The sequence below is a fragment of the Papio anubis genome, chromosome 17, assembly GCF_008728515.1.
Source record: "Papio anubis isolate 15944 chromosome 17, Panubis1.0, whole genome shotgun sequence".
NCBI lineage: Eukaryota > Metazoa > Chordata > Mammalia > Primates > Cercopithecidae > Papio > Papio anubis.
In genome coordinates, this window is record NC_044992.1 from 20,382,686 (window position 1) to 20,408,614 (window position 25,929).

The following is a 25,929-nucleotide window of genomic DNA, read 5'->3' on the forward strand; positions in this document are numbered from 1 at the left end:
TTTCCCTTCCCTTCCCTTCCCTTCCCTTCCCTTCCCTCCCCTCCCGTCCCCTCCCCTCCCTTTCCTTCCTTCTCTTTCTTTTTCAGAGTTTCGCTCTTGTCGCCTGGGCTGGAGTGCAATGGTGCCATCTCAGCTTGACGCAACCTCTGCCTCACGGGTTCATGCGATTCTCCAGCCTCAGCCTCCTGAGTAGCTGGGATTGCAGGCATGCGCCACCACGCCCGGCTAATTTTGTATTTTTAGTAGAGATGGCGTTTCTCCATGTTGGTCAGGCTGGTCTCGAGCTCCCGACCTCAGGTGATCTGCCCACCTTGGCCTTCCAAAGTGCTGGGATTACAAGCATGAGTTACCACGCCTGGCCCTATTTTCACTTTCTTTCTTTCTTCTCTTTTCTTTCTTTCTTTTTTTTTTTTTTTTTTTTTTTTGAGACGGTGTCTCACTCTGTTGCTCAGGCTGGGGTGCAGTGGCATGATCTCAGCTCACTGCAACCTCTGCCTTCTGGCTTCAAGCAATTGTCCTGCCTCAGCCTCCCAAGTAGCTGGGATCACAGGCGCCTGCCACCACGCCAGGCTAATTTTGTATTTTTAGTAAAGATGGGATTTCACCATGTTGGCCATGTTGGTTTTGAATCCTGACCTCAGGTGATTCACCCGCCTCAGCCTCCCAAAGTGTTGGGATTACAAGTGTGAGCCACAGTGCAGTGCCCAGCCTATTTTTACTTTCTTAATAGTGTCTTTGGAAGTGCAAATGTTTTGAACTTTGAAGAAGTCTAATTTATCAATTTTATTGTGTTCTATCTATAGATCTATACATACAGACACTTCCTGATTTGCAATGGTTGAACCTAACAATTTTTTGACTTTCCCATGATATGAAAGACATATACATGCAGTAGAAATCATACCAAATAACCATAAAACCATTCTGTTGGCCGGGTGTGGTGGCTCGCACCTGTAATCCCAGCACTTTGGGAGGCTGGAAGCAGGTAGATCACCTGAGGTCAGGAATTCAAGACCAGCCTGACCAACATGGAGAAACCCCATCTCTACTAAAAATACAAAATAAGCTGGGCGTGGTAGTGCATGCCTGTAATCCTAGCTACTCAGGAGGCTGAGGCGAGATAATCACTTGAACCCGGGAGACAGAGGTTGTGGTGAGCCGAGATTATGTCATTGCACTCCAGCCCGGGCAACAAGAGCGAAACTCCGTCTGAAAAAAAACCACCACACACACAACAACAACAACAACCACAACAACAAATCCTGGCTAACGCAGTGATACACTGTCTCTATGAAAAATACAAAAAATTAACTGGGCATGGTGGCACCTGTAGTCCCAGCTACTTGGGAGGCTGAGGCAGGAGAATCGCTTGAACCTGGGAGGCAGAGGTTGGGAGGTTGCAATGAACTGAGATTATGCCACTGCACTCCAGCCTGGGCAACAGAGCGAGACTCCGTCTCAAAAAACAAACAAACAAACAAACATTCTGTTTTTCACTTTCAGTATAATATTCTATAAATTACGCGAGATATTCACCACTTTATTATAAGATAAGCTATATGTTAGATGATGTGGCCCAACTGTAGGCTAATGTATGTGTTCTGAGCACGCGTAAAGTAGGCTAGGCTAAGCTATGATGTTTCATAGGTTGTGTACTAAATGTATTTTTAACCTGATGTTTTCAGCCTACAATGGGTTTGTTGGGATGTAACCCCATCATAAGTAGAGGAGCATCTGCATATAATTTTGTGTGTGTGCATATATTTTTAAAGTCTAGCTGACAGGATTTGCTAATGAATTAGATTTCGGGTAGAGAAGAATTAAGAATGATTCCAGTGGTCTTGGTCAAGCAAGTGTCTAAAATGGGGGAAGGCTACAGGAGCAGGAAGTTGGGGATGGGGGATCAGGAGCTCTGTTGTGGATGTACAGAGTTTGATCTTGTCTGTTAGAAATCCATGCAGAGATGCTGAAAGGCAGGTGGAATCTGGAGTTCAGAGTCATTTGATAGATTAGGTGGATGAGTGAGGTTGCAGAAGACCAACAGGGGCGAGAGGGTGGCCTGAAAGGAGAGAATTGAGGCCTGCCCAGGGCGTCTGCACTTAGAGGTTGGATGATGAGGTAAACCCAGCAGGAAGACAAGAAGGATTGGCCAGTGAGGTGCAGTGAATCTTCCTGAACGTCAGTTTCCTTGTAATAACTAGGCAGTAGTCATTAATAGTACTTCCCTCATAGCATGATGGTGAGGTTCCTGGAATGCGCATTAAAAGTGCTTAGAGCAGTGCCTTGCACGTAGGAGCTGCTCAACACGTGTTAGCTAAAAATGAGAATTTTCTCTCTAAATCTTCTAAAGAATTGTGAAACCTTGCCTGCTGGCCTTACCTATCAGGTGAGAGCATCTACAGAGGGACTTGGAGCCCACCTCAGCCAGGTGGCCTGAGCACTGTAGGATGCCAGCTGCTCAGGGGGAAGACTGCTGCCTAGAGCCTGGCTCCATCAGGCTGGCCGAGGCACATCGCCAAGCCAGCAGGTTTGTGCAACAGACTTGGCTTCCAAAAGGGAGGCCCAGAAGGCCCAGACCCCCTCAGGGATAGTGCCTGGCTGAAGACTGTGATTAAGGAGGTGAGAGTTTCAAGTCTGGTAATTTTGCTATTAAACAGAAATGTGACTTCATTTATACTCCTGAGCCTCAAAGCCTGGACTTAAAGATTAATTCCCAGTGGGTGAGGATGGGGACCAGGACTGACTATATACTTTGCAGAGCCCGCTGAAAATGGAAATGTGGATCTCTCAGTCATGTGTCATGAGGGATGTCAAGGCAGTTATAGCAGAGCATTAAACCAAGTGTGGGGCCCTTAGCACCAGGGCCGTCTGTGACTGCACAGATCATAGGCCCATGCAGCTGGCCCTGTCCGGCCCTGCTTGGTTTCCATCCACAATGATGAAGGAGGAGAGAGTCTGGAAGGTTGAAGAGGGAGGCACTAGACACTTGTGGGTAGAGAGACTGCTCTGGCTGCAGTGTGAAGAGTGGGTCACAGTGAGCAGTGGTGCTCGGGGCTGTTGGAGCTTCATGCTGAGATGGGATAAGGTCTGCCCAGATGGGTGGGGAAGGGACGGGAGAGGAGCGGGACCCTCTCTCTGGGGAGGTTGCCCTGCAGCTTTCTGGCCCTCCCTGTTTCCTGCTCAGTTTTTCTGCCTTCTCCTTGGGAATTCTCCTGGGACTGCCACTTGGGGACGTGTATTTTTTTTTTTTTTTGAGACAGAGTTTCACTCTTGTCACCCAGGCCGGAGTGCAATGGCATGATCTCGGCTCACTGCAACCTCCACCTCCTGCGTTCAGGTGATCCTCCTGCCTCAGCCTCCAGAGTAGCTGGGATCACAGGCATGTGCGACCACGCTCGGCTAATTTTGTATTTTTAGTAGAGATGGGGTTTCACCATGTTGGTCAGGCCGCTCTCAAACTCCTGATCTCAAGTGATCCACCCTCCTTGGCTTTCCAAAGTGCTGGGATTACAGACATGAGCCACCATGCCTAGCATGTTCTTTTATTCTACTCCCTTTGGCAGGGAGGGAAGCTTCCCCCCTGGTGTGGGGGCTGAGAGCAGATTCTCCCCGTTGACAGAAATGTAGACACCACAACCCCTCCCTCGCAGCACCATTGCTATCCCTTCAGGAAATTCGGCTTGGGATGTCCTGTTGAGTCACTTCATACCCAGCCTCTCACTGGCATCCTTTGAATGTCATGACATTCAAAGGCTGAAAAAGTACAATATGACTTTATTTCTTAATTTAATTTAATGTTCATGAGACAAGGATTGAAGAATAGAACTTAAAAAAAATGTTTAGACAACCTATCTCTTATTTATTTATTTATTTATTTATATTTTTCAGATAGGGTCTCACTGTGTTGCTCAGGCTGTAGTACAGTGGTGCGATCTCTGCTCACTGCAACCTCCGCCTCCTGCCTCAGCCTCCCAGGTAGCTGGGACCGCAGGCAGACACCACCGCGTCTGGCTAATTTTTTGTATTTTTGGTAGAGACGGGGTTTCATCATGGTACTCAGGTTGGTCTTGAACTCCTGAGCTCAAGCGATTTGCCGCCTTGGCCTCCCAAAGTGCTGGCATTACAGGTTTGCGACACTGCGACTGGCAAATACAACTTTTTTTTTCTTTTTTGAGACGGAGTTTCACTTTTGTTGCCCAGGCTAGTGTGCAGTGGCATGATCTTGGCTCACTGCAACCTCCACCTCCCAGCTCAAGGCATCCTGCCACCTCAGCCTCCTGAGTAATGGGGACCATAGGCACGCACCACCATGCCTGGCTAATTTTTTGCATTTTTAGTAGAGATGGTGTTTCGCCATGTTTCTCAAGGGTCTCGAACTCCTGGGCTCCAGTGATCCTCCCACCTAGGCATCCCAAAGTGCTGGGATTACAGGCATGAGCCACTGTGTCTGGGTAACAATTTTAAAGAAAAAAATAATGAGAATGGTGTCACTAAAACTTTGGCACAAGGAACCTAGATACTGAGCTCCTGAGCATTCCTCTCAGATGCCCAGGGCACAGGGAACAGATGAGGCATTTCAGTCTCCATCAAATGGGGAGCATAGCTGCAGGAAGGACAATCATCATAAGCCCTAGTGTCTTTAGTAGACCCCTTCCCGCCTAGGCACTCAACTACCCACCACATCACTCCAGTCCCACCTGTCCAGGGGAACAAGAACGTCAGAAGACAAGAAACAATTCCTGAATGGTGGAATTTCAGGCACCATGGTTATCATAATATGTGTTATGTTCATGGGTGTGTGATGGTGGCAGAGGGGTCTTTGTCTCCTACCTGGGATGAGATTAGTGTTGCCTCTACTTACCATAAAATGGATCCTCCCAGGACATTAAATCCAGCTTGTGAAAGATCTCTGTGTTAAATTGACCCACTCAATTCAACGATGAACCACAAGCGTTCTGGAGCACTGTGATATGTGAGTGGGGCCTTTCCTGCAAAGCGTTCACAGGCCAGTGCAAGAATAAGAAAGCAGAGAGTTTTGAGGCAGGAGTGTCCCCTGACACTGAGGACAAGCACGGGAGATGCTGGTGGCTTGGAGGAAGTGAGCTGGGCCAGCCCGGAGGTGAGGGAGGGTTTCCAAGAAGAGATGACTTCTGAGTCCTGAGTGGTACATCGCTATGTAGGAGTGAAAGTGGTGGTGGTCTCCAGGCAAAGAGCAATTTCAAGGTCGATTGGCTTGTAATTCATGGACCTTCTGCTGGGACTCTGGATCCCACGACTCGAGCAGGTTCAAGGCCTCCATTTCAGTGAGTATCCTGCTTTCCTCTGCATCACCATTTTATCCCTTTTATTCTCATTTGCACACAAACATGTTCTAGTATCTCCCTTCAAGAAAGAAACAAGGAAGGAAGGAGAGAGGGAGGAAGGGAGGAAGGATGGGAGGAAGGAAGGAAGGAAGGAAGGAAGGAAGGAAGGAAGGAAGGAAGGAAGGAAGGAAGGAAGGAAAGGAAAGGAAAGAAAGGAAGGAAAGGAAGGAAGGAAGGAAGGAAGGAAAGAAGGAAGGAAGGAAGGAAGGAAAGAGAGGCAGGGAGAGAGAGAGAGGGAGGGAGGGAGGGAGGGGTGGACCTCTCTATCAGTTAGGGTCCTGGCAGGAATCATAATCAGCTCAGATGGTTCAACTGATGTCAAAGAGGTCTAGGCTATGTTTCTGGTTATTCTATGAATAAAACCCACTGAGCTAATACTGATTCCCTTTTGACTACCACTGCGGAGTTCAAGCAACCTGACATAGGTGAAAGGACTTTAAAGAGTTTAAAAAACAATGGTACAACAGGAAACCAACTCAATCAATGCATGATCATTATCATGACTTATATCACAGGTGTGAAAGTATCTCATGGCATTCAGATCCCAGGAATTTTTGTCCGTGGACTCAGACACCTGCTGCATTTCCTGCAGGCAGGCAACAGAGCAAGGGCATTGAAAACATGAGTTCAGCTTCAATGAATTTATCTAGAATGGTGCAATCGGAACACCTAGAAAGAGACTGTTTTCATTTCACCATACATTCAGATTTTGTGTTTTGTGGTTTTTAGTGTTATTTTTATTTTGACTCATATTTGTGGGAATGGATGCCATAATCCCTTCAATGCTTTAACCCTGGAAAGGACATTACATCATCCTTCATTTCTAGTCACTCCTCATCCCCTTCCAAACAACCTGCCAGAAACAGCTGCCAGCCCTCAACTCACTGCCCCAATCCATGTGCATTGCCTCTTTCTGTAGCCTGTGATCATTGGGAAGCTTCTAGAAAATAATATCCTAGTTATGGAAATAATTGGCACTGTTCCAGTGTGCTTACTCATGCAGGGCTCAGAGGCTGGGAGCTTTATGTGTATTGCTCACTTAATCTCTGTGACAACCCTACTCAGGCAATTTTCAGATAAGAACCCTGAGGCTCAGATAAAGTGACTTGGTTAAGGTCACATTGCAAACGAGGGTTAGAAATGAAATTTAAACAATTTCCTGAACTGCAGCCCTCGTCTTTAAGTCATTCCTCATGCTGCTGCCTCATGGAGGCTGGAACCAGAGGGGGCAAAGAGATGACCTCATTCTGAGTCTTCACTTTATGGAATTATATGTCAATAATATGAGACCTCATCTACTCCCAAATCCAGGTTGCCAGATTCTCTGTTCATATTTCACATATATGTGTAATATATGTGACTATAAATTCAATAGGAAAGGAAGTTTCCTTTAAAAGACCCAGTAGAATATTTAGATGCCTATGAGGAAATTCAGTCTTGCAAAAGTAAAACAGTGGAACTTTTTTTGTGTTGGGTTTTTTTTGTTTGTTTTGAGACAGGGTCTCACTCTGTCACCTGGGCTGGAGTGCAGTGGCATGAACGTGGCTCACTGCAGCCTCAACTTACCAGGCTCAAGTGATCTCCTGCCTCAGTCCCCCAAGTAGCTGGGACCACAGGCATATGCCACCATGCCCAGCTAATTTTTGCATTTTTTTATAGAGATGGGGTTTTGCTATGTTGACCAGGCTGATCTTGAACTCCTGGGCTCAAGAGATCCTCCTGCCTTGGTCTCCCAAAGAGTTGGGATTACAGATGTGAGCCACCATGCCTGGCCAAGCACAGACAACTCCTCCAACAAGTTTTGCTATAAACGTAAGCAGAGAAAGGGCAGAAGCTGGAAGGGGATTTGGGGATGAGGAAAGGTGCATTGGCCATTCTCCCATCCAAGATCAATTCACTGTCCATTTGTGTCCCACTCTGGGCCCCGGGAGAGAGATCCTTTTGCACTGGATTACCGGGGCTCTTCTGGTAGAACACTTCCATATGGGTTCAGCCAAGGGGAGGCAAAGGCAGGAGAACTGCAGGCTGGAGGAAAGAGAGAGCAGGTGTTCTGCCCATCCCTCTCTGCTTCAGTGCCCTGTTTCTGGCAGGAGTTGTGTGCCCCTCCATGCCTGCAGTTCCTTCCAGACTGCCCTTTTTCTCAATGGCTCCTGGGATGCTATTTCTTTCCTTGGTCCTTTCTGGGTCAGGAGTTGTCACCCTACAAACCTTCATTTGTCTCTGGTTGCTGCAATATCCTTGTTTGTTCCCTTAACTTTGTTAGTAGCCTCTTTGAAACAGTTGAACCATCTGAGAGAATCCTGATTTCTGCCAGGACTCTAACTGATAGAGTGTTCCCTCCTTCCCTACCTACCTTCCTCCCTTCCTCCTTTCCTCCCTTCCTCCCTTCCTTCCTTCCTTCCCTTAAGGGAGATACTAGAATATGTTTGTGTGCAAATCAGAATAACAGGGCAGATGGCTGGGCACAGTGGTTTATGCCTGTAATCCCAGCACTTTGGGAGGCTGAGGTGGGCAGATCGCTTGAGGCCGGGAGTTTGAGACCAGCCTGGTCAACATGGTGAAACCCTACCTCTACTAAAAATAAAATTAGCCAGGCGTGATGGCAACATGCTTGTAATCCCAGCTACTTGAGAGGCTGAGGAAGGAGAATTGCTTGAGTCTGGGAGGTAGAGGTTGCAGTGAGCTGAGATAGCACCACTGCACTGCACTCCAGCCTGGGTGACACAGCAAGACTCTGTCTCAAAAAAAAAAAAAAAGAAAGAAAGAAAAGAAAAAAAATAACAGAGCAGGAAAGGAGAAAATGATGATGCAGAGAAAAGCAGGATACTCACTGGATCAAAGGCCTTGAGCCTGCTTGAGGGCCTGGGATCCAGAGTCCCAGCAGACAATCATTGCCTTAGACTCCAGCAGGATACCTCTTCTGTGGCTGCAGGAGGAGAGGCAGGAAGCCTGGGCGCAGGGGCAGGAGGGTTGGTAGATCTGGCCTGAGGGCTTCCAGTTTCTCAAAGGAGGGCGAGCCACGCCCATCAGCTGAGGAGTGCAGGGGAGTTTGTGCAGATAGAAGACAGTATGAAATAGCCATCTCAGGGAACAGGAAAACGAACTTTCTAGGAAAAGTTGGTAGGATTGCCAGGTATGAGGAGTGCCAATTTGAGGTTTGTGGTCATGAGTTTATTTATTTATTTATATTTTATTATTATTGTTTTTTGAGACAGAGTCTCGCTCTTGTTGCCCAGGCTGGAGTGCAGAGGCACAGTCTCAGCTCACTGCAACCTCTGCCTCCCAGGTTCAAATGATTCTCCTGTCTCAGCCTCCTCAGTAGCTGGGATTTCAGACGTCTGCTACCATGTCCAGCTAATTTTTGTATTTTTAGTAGAGATGGAGTTTCTCCATGTTGGTCAGGCTGGTCTTGGACTCCTGACCTCAGGTGATTCACCCTCTTTGGCCTCAGCCTGATGGCATCAGCCGGGCAAGGGTTTAGAAAGTGGAGGAGGAGAAATGGCTCAGAAGGTAACTGAATGAAAAGAGGGCACCCACATCCCCTCCTGGCTTTCCCAGGATGTTTCTCCCTACATCCCCCAGAGCAGTCCTGTCTCTTGCCAGGTTGCCTGAAAAAACCCACGACAACTTGGGTGGCTTCAGTTTTAGGACGAATCAGGCCACTTTTCAACTTTGTTTCTCTTACAGCCTGATCCACAGCCTGGGTCTGACTGCACTGCACAGATGGTAGTAATGTGTCTTCTAGAACAAGCACCTAGGGGCACACAGGAGTCAGATCCCTAGACAGAAGGCCCGGTTTCTTCTCCTGTAAACTGCATTCCCTCCCTCATTTGTTTATTCAAACATGTGTTAAGCACTACTGCATGCCAGGCCTATTTGCTTTATTTTCTTTACCTCTCTCAGCCACCCTGAGGGGAGGGATTATTTTTTATTTATTTTCATTTTTATTTTGTAGAGACAGGGTCTCACCATGTTATCCAGGGTTGTCTCGAACTCCTGGGCTCAAGTAATGGGGGGAGGGATTATTACACTCATTTTTACAAATGAGGAAATAAAAGCTCAGAGAGCTGAAAAACTTTGCCAAGGTCATATAGGGTCTATCTGAGTCCAAGGAGACTCACTATCCAGATAGGGAAAGAATCAGGTAGGGAAATAATAAAACATAAGTCGGTGTGCAAAGTTTTAAGGGAACATGGAAGTTAGAAAGATTACTCCTGTTATGGGGGAAGAGGCAGGGTGCATGTGAGTTAGACTTCCAGGATTAGCAGAAATTTACATAGGGAGCTGGAGAGGAAGGACTGCAGGTAGAAGTGATAGCCTGAGCAAAGACATCGTGACATGAAACTCCATGGTGTGACCACGATTGTTGAGTTAAAGACAGAGACAAGATTGTCTATAGGCCTGGGGTTCATAGACAGCCTCAAGGGGGTGGCTCACAAACCCCCAGACATTTGGTCTCGGTTGTGGGTGTCTTTTTTTTTTTTTTTTCTAGAGACAGGCCTTTTATTTTCATCAATTCTTCAAACCAGGACATTCACTCAAAACAGCCTTGGGTAGCAGATAAGCTTGGAGACATCAGCAGGGCTCGGGAACACAGGACCTTGTAGCCCTGGTTCAAGAATTCATACTTCACTCTGAGGCCAACAGGGAACCCACGGTGTTTTCTAGCTGGGAGAAAGCACCCGGCTTAAGCACCCTTTCTAGCTTTCGGAAGACAACACAGGTTTGCTGTGAGCTGAAATAGATGGAAAGTCCTTTTATAAACTATAACACGATCTACTGTTTACTGCTGTATCTCTAGAGTTGAGCACAGTGCTGAGCACATACCGGGGGCTCAGTAGATATTTGTTGAATGAATGAATGAATGAATGTGCACAGATGTACATCATAGCAATAAAAAGAATGTATATCTTCAGGGTGGCTCCATACATTTCTTGACTGATTTAACTGAAGGTGAAATCCATGAACCCCTAGCTCCCCGTGTACAGCTTCAGGCTCTAACAGAAACCTACCGAGTTCTGAGATGACGCTAGGAGTGAGGGGGCAGGGATGGGTAGGGGAGAGTGGGTTTCGTACGTGAGGGTGTGGCCACACCTGGCTGTAGGATAGGGCTCTTCCCACAGTGCCCTGTGGCATCTCTGGAGGAGTGGAGGCTACACAGTCAGGATGGCCGGAATTCTTCTTTTCCTCCTTTGACATTCAATCCATCAGCTTGTCCTGTTGACTCTGTCTCCAAAACATGTCCTCTATCCCCTCTCTTTCCTCCATCTCCTCCACTCTCACCCGGTTCCTGCTCCCCACCTGGCTTGGACCACCGCAGCTGTCTTAAAACCAGAGCCATGGCTGTGCCCTTGCCTCCCTACCATCTGCTCTCCAGGTGACGGCCCAAGGGATCTTTAAAACTCGCCACCTGCAAAGAAGGTGGCTTTCTTAGAGTACTGTGCTTCTAAAAATTTAATATATTTTTGGATCATGTGGGAATTTTGCTAAGATGCAGTTTGTGATGAGTTATTCGGGGTTGGGCTCAGGACTGTTTCTAATAAGCTCCCAGGTCACGCAGTTGCTGCGCTTCTGGACCGCATTAGGAGTAACAAAGGCTTGGAGAAAAATCCAAACTTCCTTCCCATGTCCCACTTTATCTGGCCCCTGCATAGCTCTCCCACGTCATCGCCAGCCCTTGCTCCTCTCCCTCATCTTGCTATGGCTCCTCCGGCCTTCACTCTGTTCCTGGAGTATGCCAAGCTGCTCCTGCCTCAGAGCCTCTGCATGCTATATTCCCACTGCCTGGAGTGCTCCTTTCCTGGAATATTCCACATGACTTGTTTTTCTTTATTTACATCTTAGTTCAATGGTCAGACAGTCATTCTCTGTCCACTCCATCTAGTGAAGTGCCTTAGCCACCAGAGACTCTCGGCTATTTGCTTTTCTCTTCTTATGCATAGCACTTATGAGTCTCAGTTTATTTTGATAATATATTTGTTGACATTCATTTCCTGTCCTTCCCTTCATATATGTTCCACAGGGATAAGGACTAGGCTTCCTTCACTCTGAGCCTACCCCAGAGACTGGCACATGGTAAGTGTCCTCTTCATGCTTCTTGGGCCTGTGCACAAAAATGTTCCCACTGCTGCTGTTGGTGTTTGGATGCAGACAAGCTGGGAAAAGCAATGCAGGGACCTGAGACAGAGGAGAGGAAGGAGGGAATAAGCAAACTTTCTCTACTGAGGTGCCTCAGAAAAAGCCTCAAGGACCTGGAGATGATGCTGAAACCCTGAATCAACACATAATAGATGAATTCATCTAACTAGAAGAGATTCATTCTGGAAAGTGGGGAAGAAAGTAAAGCATAGTTCAATGAGTTAAGCATTTGAAACAGTTTCAGTAGACCTATAGTAAATATTTATCAAATAAATAAACATGCTGAACCCTTATTTTATGACCATCACTTTATGTTATATAATCTGTTCATCCTCATAAAACATTATCACCATCTTGCAAATAAGAAGCCGTGCTACCAGATTAGGAGATTTGCCCGAGGTCATATAAGACTCACCCAAGGTCATACAGCGATTCAGAGACAGAGCTGACTACCCCACTCTCTGAAACAGCTCTATTCAAAGTTGTAAAGGCCATATTCCCTGTCCTCTTCCCTGCAGTGCCATACCACCTGTTACCAGTGACACACTGTGCATTTATCTGCTTGTCTGTTTCCTCTCACCACAGCCTAAATTCCCTAAGGGTAAGAATCTTCGTTTTGTTCGCTACTCTTTTCCAGAGCCCAGAACAGGGCCTGCCATGTAAGTGGCACTTCATGAATGCTTACTGAATGTTAAAAGGATGAATGAAGGGATTATTTAAAAATCCTTATTTCGGCCAGGTGCCATGGCTCATGCCCATAATCCTAGCGCTTTTGGGAGAGTGAAGCCAAGAACAGGAGTTTGAGACCAGTCTAGACAACACAGCAAGACCCTGTTACTACAAAAAATTTACAAATTAGTCAGATGTGGCAGGCATCTGTAGTCCCAGCTACTCAGGAGACTGAGGCAGGAGGATGGCTTGAACCCAGGAGTTTGAGGCTGCAGTGAGCTTTCTCGTGCCACTGCACTCCAACCTGGGCAACAGAGCAAGACCCTGTCTCTTAAAAACAAAAAACAAAAACAAAAAAGTTTCTTCATCTCTAAAGGGCAGTTCTGTAAACCTGTGGCTGACAGATGACTCAAATCCAGGCAAGAAGGCTGGAGGCCATTTGTGAGGAAGGAAAGCTGTAGCCTGCTGAATGCTTTTGATAATCAGAGGGAAGACTGTATCCACAGAGGAGAGACTCACTGCAGGGAGCTGGCATATGTTCCAGTCTCAGGCTCTGACATCACCCCTGTGGTGGCATGGGTGGGCATGAACGCCACAAGCTGGCAGTGGCTCTTCTCAGGATGTGGCTTCCCACATAAAGTGGCCCTAGAGGGAGAATATAATGACCAGGCCCCATTGGCAATAACAAGTTCGATGTAAGTGCATAAATAGGCACTTACCAGAAAATTTCTTGTGAGCCAGGCATGGTAGTTCATGCCTACAATCCCAGCACCTCAGGAGGCTGAAGGGAAAGGATTGCTTGAGCCCAGGAGTTTGAGACCAGCAGCCTGGGCAACGTAGAGAGACTCTTTTTTTTTTAAAAAAAGTTAAAGTTAGCTGGGCATGGTGGCATACTCCTATAGTCCCAGCTACTTGGGAAGCTGGTGTGGGAGGATTGCCTGAGTCTGAGAGGTCAAGGCTGCACTGAGCCATGATCATGCTACTGTACTCCAGCCTGAGTGACAGAGCAAGACTCCATTTCAAAAAAAAAAAAATCTTTTGTGAATTGCGTTAGAATGAGTGAGTCGTTCAAGCCTGGCAGCTCTGGCGGCTGGACAGAGGCTCTGAACCAGCCAGGCTGGATTGTGGATAGTCCCTTAAGATAGTTCTCTGCCCACTGACCTTCCTCTGTACCTAGGCTTCTCAAAGTATAGACTTGAGACTGGGCTCAGACTAACCACATCAGTAGCACCTGAGAACTTGATAGAAATGCAAATTCTCCTGCCCTGTCCTCTGATCAATAAAATTAGAAAGTATAGAGGTGGGGTCCATGGTTCTGGGAATTAACAAGTCCTCCAGGTGATTCTGATGCATGTTCAAGTTTGAGAACCACAACTAGTTTCCCCTTCATAATAGTTACTACTTTGCAAGGAGTCAGGTGGGGTTAAGGTAACAGGTTGAGAAATTCATAATACCGTGCAGGGGTCTTTTTATAAGTTGAGTGAGGACTGGACCAATGATTCTCAATGGGAAAGGCCAGGTTAGGGAGGAACCTCCTTGCATTTGGAAAATCTCCAGAGGAGTGGTTAATTTGCAAAAACACATTTTAAAGTTATAGTTTTGCTTTCTAGACCTGATTTTTAAAAATTTATTATTATTTTTTTAGAGACAGGGTCTTGCCATATTGCCCAGGCTGGTCTCGAACTCCTGGGTTCAAGTGATCCTTCCCTCTTGGCCTCTCAAAGTGCTGGGATTACAGGCGTGAGCCACGGTGCCCAGCCCTTACTTTATTTTGAAGGCTGGTGTAATAAAAACATTAAAGGAAGGTGTAATATAAACTGCTACCCAGTATTGATTGTTTTAGTGTCTATAACGTTTGGATCCCACCTCCTGTCCAATTCTCATCCTCTAACACAAAAACAAAACCCAAAAAACAACTATCTACACACACACACACACACACACACACACACACACACACACCCTCGGCTGGCCTGAGAGGTAAAAGAAACATCCCACAGGACCTGCGAAAAGAGCTCCTGAGGCACACTGGAGCCTTTATTGTGTGCCATCACTGTATCTGGCACTATGAAGAGGGTACAATGATACACTAGCTAGTGGCTTCTGCAATCAAGCAGCTTACAAGAGAAAATTCAAGGGGGAGACATTTTTTTCTGGTTGACAGATGTTGAAAGTATGAAGGTGTGGGAGCTTTGATCAGAGACTTGGTTTTTCAGTTTTGCCAGATAATAGAACACACGGGGTGAACTAATGAGACAGGAGGGTGAACAGATGGGCGAGGCTTGATTGCTGGGTTAGGAGGCACAGAAAGGCACAGAGGACAGAGGACTACCAGTCCTTGGCAGTACTGTACTGCTCCATGGCCACTACTTGGGTCCAGGGCTACATTCAGATCTGAGGTTAGATAGTAAGAACTGCTAACATTTATCCAGTAATGTGCCAGTAATCAATCTAGGTGCTGTACATGTATTAACCCTTCTTCATAGGAAGCCTATGAAAATATTATTTGACGAGGAGACTCGGGCATTCACAGGAAATCGAACGTGCCCAAGGTCTCACCCTAGACAGTGGTGTAGTCAGAATTTGAGTCCTGGCCACTTGCTCCGAAGCCACCGACAATTCAGTGTGCTGTCCCCAGTGTCTGGGCTGACTTGGTGGGTTGGGAATGGCGGAGGAATGGGACACTTATTTTGGTAGGTAAATGTGGTTCAGAAGAAAGCCCTTCGTCTTTCTCCAAGCCTGAGCAATCCTTTTGGCGCAGGCAGTCCAGAGCAGAGCGCTTTGTGAGCCAGTTACAGGAGAAGTGCTGTAAGCCCCTTCCCACTAGATGGCAGCCCCTAAACCCACATACAAACCCTGGAACCTCCCTGGTCCCCATCTTCCAGGGCTGGGCTGCGGCTGAGGAACTGCGGGACGTACACCCGCCGGGCGTCCAGAGGGCGCCGCCCCATCCGGGGGTCGCGGGAAGCTCCTAGGCCGGGTGGAGGGTGGAGGCGGATCAGGAGAGGCTGCTCCCTCGACTCTTGGCGCCCAGGGGAGGAGCCGGCGCGGAGCAGCCCCACCCGGGGCTCCCAGTCGGGGCCCGCCCTCACCGCCTGAACCGCCGCGGCCGCCAGGAGGGGAGGGGAGAGAAGGGCTGGGAAGGCTGCGCGGGCGCTGTCCCGGGCCCCGAGGGCGGGGGCCGGCGGCAGGTGTGCGGCGTGGACTACAAGTCCCAGCATGCCCGGCCGTCCTGACCCGGCCCCCGCCGCCGCTTAAAGGCTCCGGGAGCCGCAGCCGTCGGATCGCCGCGGCTTTCGCTTTACTGCAGCGGCTGGGAGCTCAGTGAGCGGTAGACTCGGCGGCCGGCTCTACTGGCGTCCCGGCTCGGGCAGCGCCGAGGGGCGCTCCTGGTCCATCTCTCCCGGCTCAGGGGTTCCTTGCCGAGGCGCCCGCGCCCCGGGCTCCCCGCCTCGGCCGCCGCGGCCCCGATGCCGAGGCATGGATAGAGCGGCGCTGCGCGCGGCGGCGATGGGAGAGAAGAAGGAGGGCGGTGGCGGGGGGGATGCGGCGGCCGCGGAGGGAGGCGCAGGGGCCGCGGCCAGCCGGGCGCTGCAGCAGTGCGGGCAGCTCCAGAAGCTCATCGACATCTCTATCGGCAGCCTGCGCGGGCTGCGCACCAAGTGCGCTGTGTCCAACGACCTCACCCAGCAGGAGATCCGGACCCTGGAGGTAAGGGGGTCGGGGACCCGGGCTGGGCTCGAGAAGCGGCCCGGACACCTCCCTCCGGGCCCCAGTTCACTCCTGGCCGAGTTGCATCCTTGAGCCCGCGTCGCCCCCGTGGAGGCTTCCCCTCGCTCCTGCACTCGCTGATGCGGCAGCCGGAGGACCCAGGACCAGCCCTCACCTTGGGCAGGATTTGTGGGGCGGGTGCGTGGTGGGAACTGGGATAGAGGCTCGAGGGGCCCGTGGGCGGAGTGGGCTGCGCGCGGACGTCCCCTTTCCTCCCTTCTCCGCCCCCACCCCATTTGCAGTTTGTGGGGCCGCAGGACTCGTTGTCCCACTGAGTCACAAGCTGGACTTTTCCCTGTGTGACTGAGCCGAGCACCCGTGGGCCAGGGTGACGGAGGAGGTTCCCTTGAAGCGTGATCGCAGGCCTGTCGTCCCCTGTTCCCCTCAAGCCCTAGACGCCGTCCTGTCCCTTCCTTTCCTCTCCTCCCAGGTCTTGTCTGCCGCTTTTCAAAAAGTGTTGCTGAAACTGCATTTTTGCTATTCAGGCGTTTGGTGCTTTCCTTTCACGTTGCCACAGAGGCTCGCTGCTTAAAATGTATTAATAATTACCCGCCGACTCCCCCTGCTTCCCCCCAAAGATTGGATTTTGGCTTAGGAAGGATTATGCTGGGGAAGCAAGCCTTTGGTGGGAAGATGACACTGTTTAAGGGGTTCTGATGGAGACAGCCTGGAGTGTAAAGAAGAAATAAGATATGCGGGCCTTCCTCTCTCAAATTATAGCTGGGAAGTATTAGAAGGATTTGGAAAAACCAGCCCAAGGGTTGTTGGGGCACCCTCTCCATACACAATGAGGGCAACTAGTGGATTCCAAATGTGATTTTGGCCAGGGACGGGGCGGTGAAACGTCAGACCAGTTAATAGCTGCCCCGTCTTGAACAAGGAACCTCTCACCATCTTGCCCTGCCACATCTGGCCTCCTGCAGGTCTGGGGATGTTTTGTTTTATTAGATCCTCAATTTCTCCTCCCCCTAAACCCTCCCCCCGCCCCTTATTGCTAATTGCCTCTGCCAGCTGTCATAAGGCCCTCTGTGATTGTGGTAATTATTACAAGACCAATCCTTCCTCCAGGCATGCCACAAGCCTGAATCCTTGTTTGATCCCAAGTGCTCGGGGGTGCCTCTCCCTCAGTTTTATTTTCTTAAAAGCTATAAAACCACAGGACATTGGAAGAATACAGTCAGTGCTGGGTATTATTATTTTTTATTACAGTTGCTAAAGCTGTACTGACCAACGCTTTGCTTAAAAAACAAACAAAACCCCCTACAACCGGCCTTTCTGCATGCATGCTGCAGTTTTCCAAGTATTGAGAGAAACTGATTTTTTGAACACAGCTGAGTGTGTTTGCCCAGCAAAGTTCAGTTTTTAAGCTGACACAATAGGGGGCCTGTGAGGCTCGGTTCTGGGAGGAGGGGGTCGCTGTCCGGCAGAGTGTGCGTGGTTGGACTGCGGTGTTACTGGGTTTGGAGAATGCTCTCTGTGTTGGCCTCTGTGGGATTGTCCCCACGTTGCTCTGAAGTGCTCCTGGCTCCCAGAGTATGTATAGGAGAACCACTTGCTGTGCATTCTCTGGAATGGCTTTTTGTCCTACCCTAACTTCCAGAGTCTCTGATTTTGATGGCGGTGTGGCGTTCATGACACCCTAGAGCATCCAGCTATTTAAGTCTTGGAGCTGGTTTATTCAGTGGCTTCCCTCCTGAGTGTTTGTTTAGACAATCATCCCTGGTGGCAGAGAACTCATCCGAAGGCCCACAGGGGATTTGCAGCTCCCTCCTCTTCCCACCGTGATGTGGATTCGGGTTCACCCACTTCCTGAAAAGGCAGGGCTTGGGTTGTTATGGGGGATGGGAATTTAGACCCCTGGAGCGAGTTCCATGGGGCTGCCACCAGCTAGTTAGGATGAGTCACTTCATCCCAGAGGCCTCAGCCTCCTCACCTGCAAAACAAGGAGGCTGGAGTGGATCTCTGAGGGCTCTGGAGGCTCGAAATTCTCTGGGTTAGAGAATGAGACTTGGTTGGGTGAAATCAAATGTTTGTGATTGTTTTTATACTACCCCTGTTTAAGAATAACCCTCTAAGAATGGTTCTAAAATACAGATTTACTGAACCCATAACATAGGGGTTAAGTTTATTATAAGAATCTTTGCCATAGGAGCAGCGTGGTGAACAGGAAGCCCCATGGCTTTCATATTGGGCCTGGGTTCTGTCTGTGTGACCTTAGGCAGGTCCCATGACTTCTGAATCTCAAGCTCTCCTGTACGTAAAATACGAACGAGACTGCTCACACCTGCAGCGTTTTGTCTGTCAGTCCATGCTGTTACTACCAAAAGAGTCTGCCTGGCAGCTTTCCCTAGCGAGGGTCCAGTAGCGTTTATGGCACAGGCCACCACTAGGGAAACAACCCCTACTAGACCCTCGCTAGGGAGACTTAACCCCTACTTTATGGATCAGTAAATCTGGATTTTAGGGAAAGGTACTTCTGCAGCTGCCTCTCATTTCATACAGGCGAGTGACACAAGCCAGGAAACAATCTCAGCAAGCTGGGTGGGGCTGTCCACCCCCAGCAGCTTGTGTTGGGGCCAGGTGGGCCAGTGGCAGTGTCCACTCCAGCATTCTTTCCTGTTCTGTGGGCTCCCCACACACCAGCTCATAACCTCAGAGACTGTGCTTGCAACACTGGATTCCTGGCTTTTGAAGAAGGAACTGACCGGGAGGGCTTGGCCTGTGTAACTGTGTCGGACTTATCTAGAATCTCTGGCCTTCATTATATAAGCACTCAGTGGGAGAAGCAGCATGTGAGATGTCCGTGGGGGTCCCTGACTGGAGATGGGCTGCTGCTGCCTGAAATCGTGTTGTGATGGTGGGGTGTGGGGGGTCAGCGTGTCTGGTTGCCTGGGGATAGCTTTTCTCTGTGTCGTGATCCAGTTTGTATGGCAAAGGGTAGAAAGAGCTGACTTAACGTTTGCTGCCTATGTGCCCAGCAGTGTACCTGACTCTTCTCAATCTCACACACGTTCCTGGAGATCAGCAGTCTTCATCATACACATTTTCCCTCTCTAAATAGAAAGGGAGGGAGGCACAATCTGAAACCAGAGTCTTAATCTGTAAACAGTTGTGAGGCTACTTCATCATGGCAGGACCTGGTGTTCTGTCTCTGCTAGACCCTCCTAGGGGTCTGAAAACTCCACCGAGCCAAACGGGAATGTTCTTATGCCCCAGATATGCTCACGGAGGGACACCTGGCCTGCCTCATAGCTGGGCCTGCAACCTATGCCAGTAATAATTACCTTCATTCCTTTGAATCTGGCCAGTGCTGGGGAGACAAGGGTGTGTAGAAGCAGACACATGTTACCTCATGGAGATGTATGTTCCAGGGACATTGTGACTTGCCCTTTCCTGCCAGCCTACTAGTACTTTCCAGAGACAGGCTGTGCCGTGCTGAGTCTCCCCACCTTGTGTTCTTGTGGAGAAAAATCCCTCCTAAGCAAGCTGATGTGGAGAAAGGGGCTGAAGGACTTTGACCATCAGGCTTTGCTGGAGGAGGTGATGTTGGGAACTGTGGTAGGTGCAGAGGGGAGGCAGTATTGGGAACTGTGGTAGGTGTAGAGTCAGGCTGTACTGGAGGCAATATTGGGAACTGTGGTAGGTTCAGTCTCTGCCCTTGGGCCGCTTTCCTGAGCAGCTGCCCTGGAGCCGCAAGGGGTCAGAAGGGAGGCCCTCCTGCCACCTGGAGGGTCAGAGAGACCTGGCCCTCACACAGCTCTGCTGTGGCAGAGGTCAGAGCCCTGCTATGTGGGGGACCTGAGCTTTCCCTGTGCCTCCTAGGAGCATCTGACGATGGAACTGCTGGGAGAGGGGAGGGGTGGCATGCCTGCAGATTGGGTCCTTAGGGTGTGTAGAGGCACGTTCCCTGGACAGACCTTTAGTTACTGTCGATGTGCTTACCTGGCTGGCTGCCACCTAGCAAGGGCTCTGAAGAAGGTGGGCTACTCTCCCAGTCTTTGGGGTTTAAGGACACTTCTAGTCTAATGAAGGAGCCAGGCAGGGCACAGTAATGACTCTAGTATCACAGCTTGCGGGACCCTGCATTGGGAACCCCACTGAACCCTTGGTCCATCCAACCTCCTGTTTTTTTTTTTTGTTTTTGTTTTTGTTTTTAGTCAGAGTCCCACTCTGTTGCCCAAGCTGGAGTGCAGTGGCATGATCTCGGATCGCTGTAATCTCCACCTCTCAGGTTCAAGCAATCCTGCCTTAGCTTCTGAGTAGCTGGGATTACAGGCATTCCTCACTATGTCCAGCTTATTTTTGTGTTTTCAGTAGAGATAGGGTTTCGCCGTGTTGGCCAGGCTGGTCTTGAACTCCTGGCCTCAAATGATCCAACCGCCTTGGCCTCCCAAAGTGCTGTGATGACAAGTGTGAGCCACCTCCTGGTTTTCTGAGAAATATTCCCAGAGTCTTGGGGACTTCTACCAAGTGGCAGGTCCCTGGCAGAAAGGAGACTGAAACCTGGTTTTCCTTTCCCAGCCAGCCACTGTCTCGAAGTGTGGCGTTTCTCTGCGTCTGCTCTGTGGCCACAGTTGTAACCCTCTGGCCAAGTGGCTCCAGCCATCTCTGAAGAGATACAGAGCTGGGGCTCTGGCCCCTTTTGTGTCCACTTTCACCTGGGTAACTTTTTCCCTACCTCCCAAATGTTTCTCAGAGGCAGCCTAGAGGGGGACCCGCAGTGGCTGTGAGCCTGGGGAGGGCTGGGTGGTGCTGGAGAGAGGTCTTATCAGATCTGCAGCTTGGGTTGACGTGGGTGCCAGGAGGTGTGGTTTGCTGCCTGCAGCTATGGGAATGCCTTCTTCCACGTCAGGGTTGTTTCCTCTTCTTGGAGTGGTCTGGGCTGCCTCAAAATCCAGGAAAGTGGCATTCTGCACCACAGGTATTCTACTCCTGCCCGCTGGATGTCTCTGGAGATGGACCATGCAGAGAAGCTGGCCCATGGTGGCAGTGTCTGCAATGCTGGGGAGAAGCAGCAAAGCCTGTGGCCAAGTCTCTCTAAGCTGTGCCTTTTAAAAAGGCCATCCTTCAGAATAGGCTGGGGTTGAGATATCTTTTTTACATTTAATTCAAAGGGAAAGCTGCATAGGTGCCTTTGGGGTTAGGGGAATGACCTTTGAGTAGAGAGGGCAGATACAGATGAGGAACATGCTTGATCACCTGTTCTGTGTCGAGCACTCCACTAGGCTCTCAGCATATGTTGCACCTTAACATTCACAATGATGCTATGAGGCTTTATCCTGATGTTGCAGATGAGGGAATTGCATCTCAAAGGGATAGAGAGACTGTCTCAGCAGGTGGTTGAACCCGGGTTGACTGGTCTTATGGAGAACTTATGTTCAGAACTCCACAGCTGGTGCTATGGTGGGGAGATTCTGTGCAGGGCCATGGTTGCTGAGATCAAGGAAATGGCCAGTAATAAAAAGGGCTGGGCTGAGGGCATTCCATGGCTCAGGTCTAGATGTTTGGGCTTCCTGTGGTCACTCAGGCTGTGCAGCCTCAGGGTTCGGGCATGGGTCTGCTTCCCTAATGTCCAGGCCAGCACATCCTCAAAGACAGGACTCTCTCAGCACCATGATGCAGCTAGCTCTGCGCTTGTCTCATTCTGAGAAAGGAGAAGCTGCCTAGAGATCGGCTTACTCATAATTTTTTAAATGGCTACCTGTCTTATTCTTTCTGAACAGTTCCTCTGATAAACAGTATATTCTTTAACTTTCTACTTTTAATTAAAATATTTAAAAAATATATAATGATATATGTTCACTATAAAAAAAGAAAGTACTAGATGTACAACAGTGAAAATCACTCATAATGCCGCCTCTCAGAGTTAATTCCCGTGCACATTTTGTTGTATATTTTTCCTGCATTTGCATACAAATGTACATGTGTATATTTGTGGCACATACCATGTGCATTGCCTTGTAAATGTCTTCTGTCTATATCAGCACATATACATATGCATCAGCACTATTAGTGGCTGCATTGTGTGGTCACACCACAAATTCATCTAACCGGTTTCCCTGTGTGGACCATTCAGGCTGTTTCCAAGTCATGCTTTTATAAACCATGCTGCAACAAGTATCTTCCTAGAAGTGAGATTTGCTGGGTCAAAGTATATGAATACGTCTAATATCTGTCCTAGTCTTTAATATCTTTGTAGCATTCATAAATCCCCCTCTCCTAAGCAGGAATGGCAGCCTTCATACATTTATCCCTTTGCCACTGCATCTGTAATCACACTGACGTCCCAGAGTTTAAAAAGGAGGCTGGGGCTGGGTGCGGTGGCTCATGCCTGTAATCCCAGCACCTTGGGAGGCTGAGGCTGGTGGATAACTTGAGTCTAGGAGTTCAAGACCAGCTTGGGCAACATGTAAAATCCCGGCTCTACAAAAAATAGAAAATTGGCCACACAGAGTGGTGCGCTTCTGTAGTTCTAGCTACTCAGGAGGCTGAGGTGGAGGATCGCTTGAGCCTGGGAGGTGGAGGTTGCAGTGACCTGAGATTGCACCATTGCACTCCAGCCTGGATGACAGAGCAAGACCCTGTGTTTTTTTTTAAAAAAAAAAAAAAAAAAAAGAGGCTGGACATGGTCCTGTGGCTGAGGTTCTGGGATAAGTATCAGAAACTATAGTTTCTAGTTTTGTGGTTGCTTGTGTCTGAGGTTCTGGGCTATGTGTCCGGCATTGTGGCTTCTAGTTTTTATGGTTACCTGTAGCAAAGGGGGGCCCCCAGGGCTGACCGATTAGAAGAAGGCCCTTTCCTTGCTCCAAGATAGCGGAGGGAGGGGCTGGATTTCAGGTCTCCGTGTCCAGGGACTGATCAGCTTTGGTAGTACATAACCGTATGGTGAGGTCTTGATCACTTGAGGCTCATGAAAGTCACTTTAACTGCATCCTTGGTCGCATCCCTAACTACAAATACTGATCATAGTGCTATTTGGGGTGCCTGGCTTTGGGGATGATTTAGTAGACTTGTGGCTTCCTAGGGCTGCAGAGGGTCTTGGAATTTCCATCTGGTTCAGCCCTCTCATCTTCAGTTTCCAGGTGAGGAAACTGAAGGCCTGAGGGAGAACTGACTTGCCAGGAGCCCCTGTTAAGGAGAATTAACAAGGGGTGGTTATTAAAGGAGCACTGAGTTGGGAGTCAGACCTGGAGGCCCACACCCTTGGTTAAGACATTATACCACCTTGAGCCTGGCCTGTTGACTGAGGGTGAGCCACTCCATCCTTCTCTGATTGTGAGGTCTTGCTCTCAAGGGGTTTCCTGCAGGAGAAAGCAAATGGGTTTGCTTTCCTAGCTCTGTCCCAATGCCTTAGGGACCCTGAGGACTGGAGAGATTCTTGGAGAGCCATCTGGGGTATGTCATGGGTGGGCCTTTTTTTTTTTTTTTTTCCTTTTGAGACAGAGTCTCGCTCTGTCGCCCAGGCTGGAGTGCTGGAGTGCAGTGGCACGATCTCGGCTCACTGCAAGCTCCGCCTCCTGGGTTCACGCCATTCTCCTGCCTCAGCCTCCCAAGTAGCTGGGACTACAGGCACCTGCCACTATGCCCGGCTAATTTTTTGTATTTTTTAGTAGAGATGGGATTTCACTGTGTTAGCCAGGATAGTCTCGATCTCCTGACCTCATGATCTGCCCACCTCGGCCTCCCAGAGTGCTGGGATTACAGGCGTGAGCCACCGCGCCTGGCCGGGTGGGCCTTCTTTGAAGGTCAGTCTGCCCAGTGGACTGGCTCAGCCCGAATGAACGATCTTGAATCCTTGGAGTTGTCTGTGTACTTTTAAGGGCTTCTCATCCTTGCATCAAAAGATCCCTTGGAAATTAGGTAGGAAAACCTTAACTTTTGTGGGGCCTTGTGTTTGTCTTCAAAGTTCATGCACATGGCCAGGTGTGGTGGGTGGCTCACACCTGTAATCCTATCCTGGATCCCTTGAGTCAAGGAGTTTGAGACCAACCTGGACAAGATAGTGAGACCCTGTCTCTACAAAAAATAAAATATTAGCCAGGGGTGGTTTTGCGCACCTGTAGTCTCAGCTACTACGGTGGCTGAGGTGGGAGGAGCACTTGAGCCTGAACTGAGCTGCGATCTCACCAGTGTATTCCAGCCTGGGCCACAGAGCAAGACCCTGACTCAAAAAACAAAACAAAACAAACAAACAAAAAAAACTCAAGAAAAATTCTTGCAGATTTTGCATTCTGTCCCACTATCCATGGGTTTTCATGTCAAGACAATGTCAGAAGTTCTTTACAATTCCTTCCAGAAGGAGTATCCTTTTAATCTAGTGCACATGTGTCTAGTCTTTTGGCTTCCCAGGGCCACATTGGAAGAAGAATGCTCTTGGGCCACACATAAAATACACTAATGCTAATGATAGCTGATAAGCTTTAAAAAAAAAAAAAAAAAAAGGTCTGTGCATGATTTTCATGATACCCACCACCACAGATAGGCGGAAAAGTCCTTGTTGTCAGGGGGTTGGACACGGCTGATCTAGTGTCTTGGCATCCATTTTGGCTTTCTCCCTGATTCCAGAATGCAGGTAGAGATGTAGAGACGAGCTCTCAGGACAGCTGTTGAGATAGAAAAATTCGTTGTCATTTATTCCCAGGCACAGCTGTTTGTCATTTGCATTAAAAAGTCTCCATTCAAACTGCTGTCACATATAAAATCTATTTGTATAAGTCTGTATTTTTCTGTTGTCTTGGCCTTGGTGGGCAGTAGTGTGTTTTAACCGAGCAAACTCTCTTTCCAAATAGTGAAGCTGAAGTCAGCCTACCTGCTTGCCATTTTTCTTCCCCTTCCATTTTTCTAACCTCAGAATAATTGTAAGAATGAATTAAGATTTGTGTTTAAGGCCGGGCACAGTATCTCAGGGCTGTAATCCCAGCACTTTGGGAGGCAGAGGTGGACATATCGCTTGAGCTCAGGAGTTCGAGACCAGCCTGGGCAACATACTGAGACTCCGTCTTGTATAATTAGATTAAAATTTCAAAAAAGAAGAGAAAAAGACCTGAGTTTAAAATTAAAAAAAAAAGGGGGAAAGTGTAATGCAAAATGTGGACTATGCCAGCTATGATGGGGAAAAATAATTTTTCATACAGCATTATCTGTAGACTTGTATTAGCAGTATACTGGTCATAAGCGTTTTGCTTTCCGCAAATATGATGAGGTAAGCTACTTTAAAGGGCGGTGGGGCTTTCTTCCACGTGGCTCCTGGAGGTGTTGAGTCCCAATTTAGCCAATTAATTTGGGTTTAGTTTTGATATGGATAAGGGAGACCAGCTTCATTCATGGTGCACACGCAGTTTTGCCAATAAGAAAAAAAAAAAGCAACCTGTATGTTCTTACACATTAGGTGCTATCTGGAGAACTCCCACCCCTCCCCTACCAAGACCGGGCCCTCCCCCACCAAGACCCGGCCCTTCTGAAGTCTCAATGCAGCTTTTCTGTATCTCACACTGTACCCTGCAAGATGTTTCTGTGAAAGAAAGTTGTGCTGCATCAGCCATCTCCCTCCTGAAGATCCCTGTGGATAAGGATTTGTGTTTTAAAGGTTCTGAGAAGTCCTGCAGCAGCAGTTCTCACACTTATTTGTCCAGGGGATCTTTTCTTCCACTGAACGTAGTTGGGGAGACACGGCCTTAAGCCTTGAGCAGAGAAAGAGACAAGAAACTGTTGGCTCACTTACAACCAAGTGTTGTGTTTATATTTTAGGTTTTTATGAAACTGAGGTGCTGTTTGAGGTTCCAAATAAAATTGGGTGGGTTGAAGAGAGGCTGGTATCCCTGAAGACTTAGCCATGAGACGTTGCCTTTTGTTGAAGGAGGTGCTTTACAAAGGGAAATAGGGTGTCTACTGGGCATCACATTAGCACTTAAATACATGTATCACTGAATCCGTCTAACAAGAAGAGGAAACTTGCCCAGAGAGGTGTGCCCGCCCGCCTGCCTGCCTG

The 25,929-nt window shown here is 48.7% G+C and overlaps 1 protein-coding gene across 1 annotated transcript in view; it reads left to right on the forward strand.

The window, feature by feature from the left end:
- Positions 1–14,879: 14,879 nt before the first annotated feature.
- The window catches only part of KSR1 (kinase suppressor of ras 1), a 170,703-nt gene continuing 159,653 nt past the window's right edge, over positions 14,880–25,929 (forward strand). The window contains 1 exon segment of the mRNA XM_003912478.4: positions 14,880–15,881. Coding sequence (XP_003912527.1) covers positions 15,651–15,881 — 231 coding nt within the window. The 5' untranslated portion in view covers positions 14,880–15,650.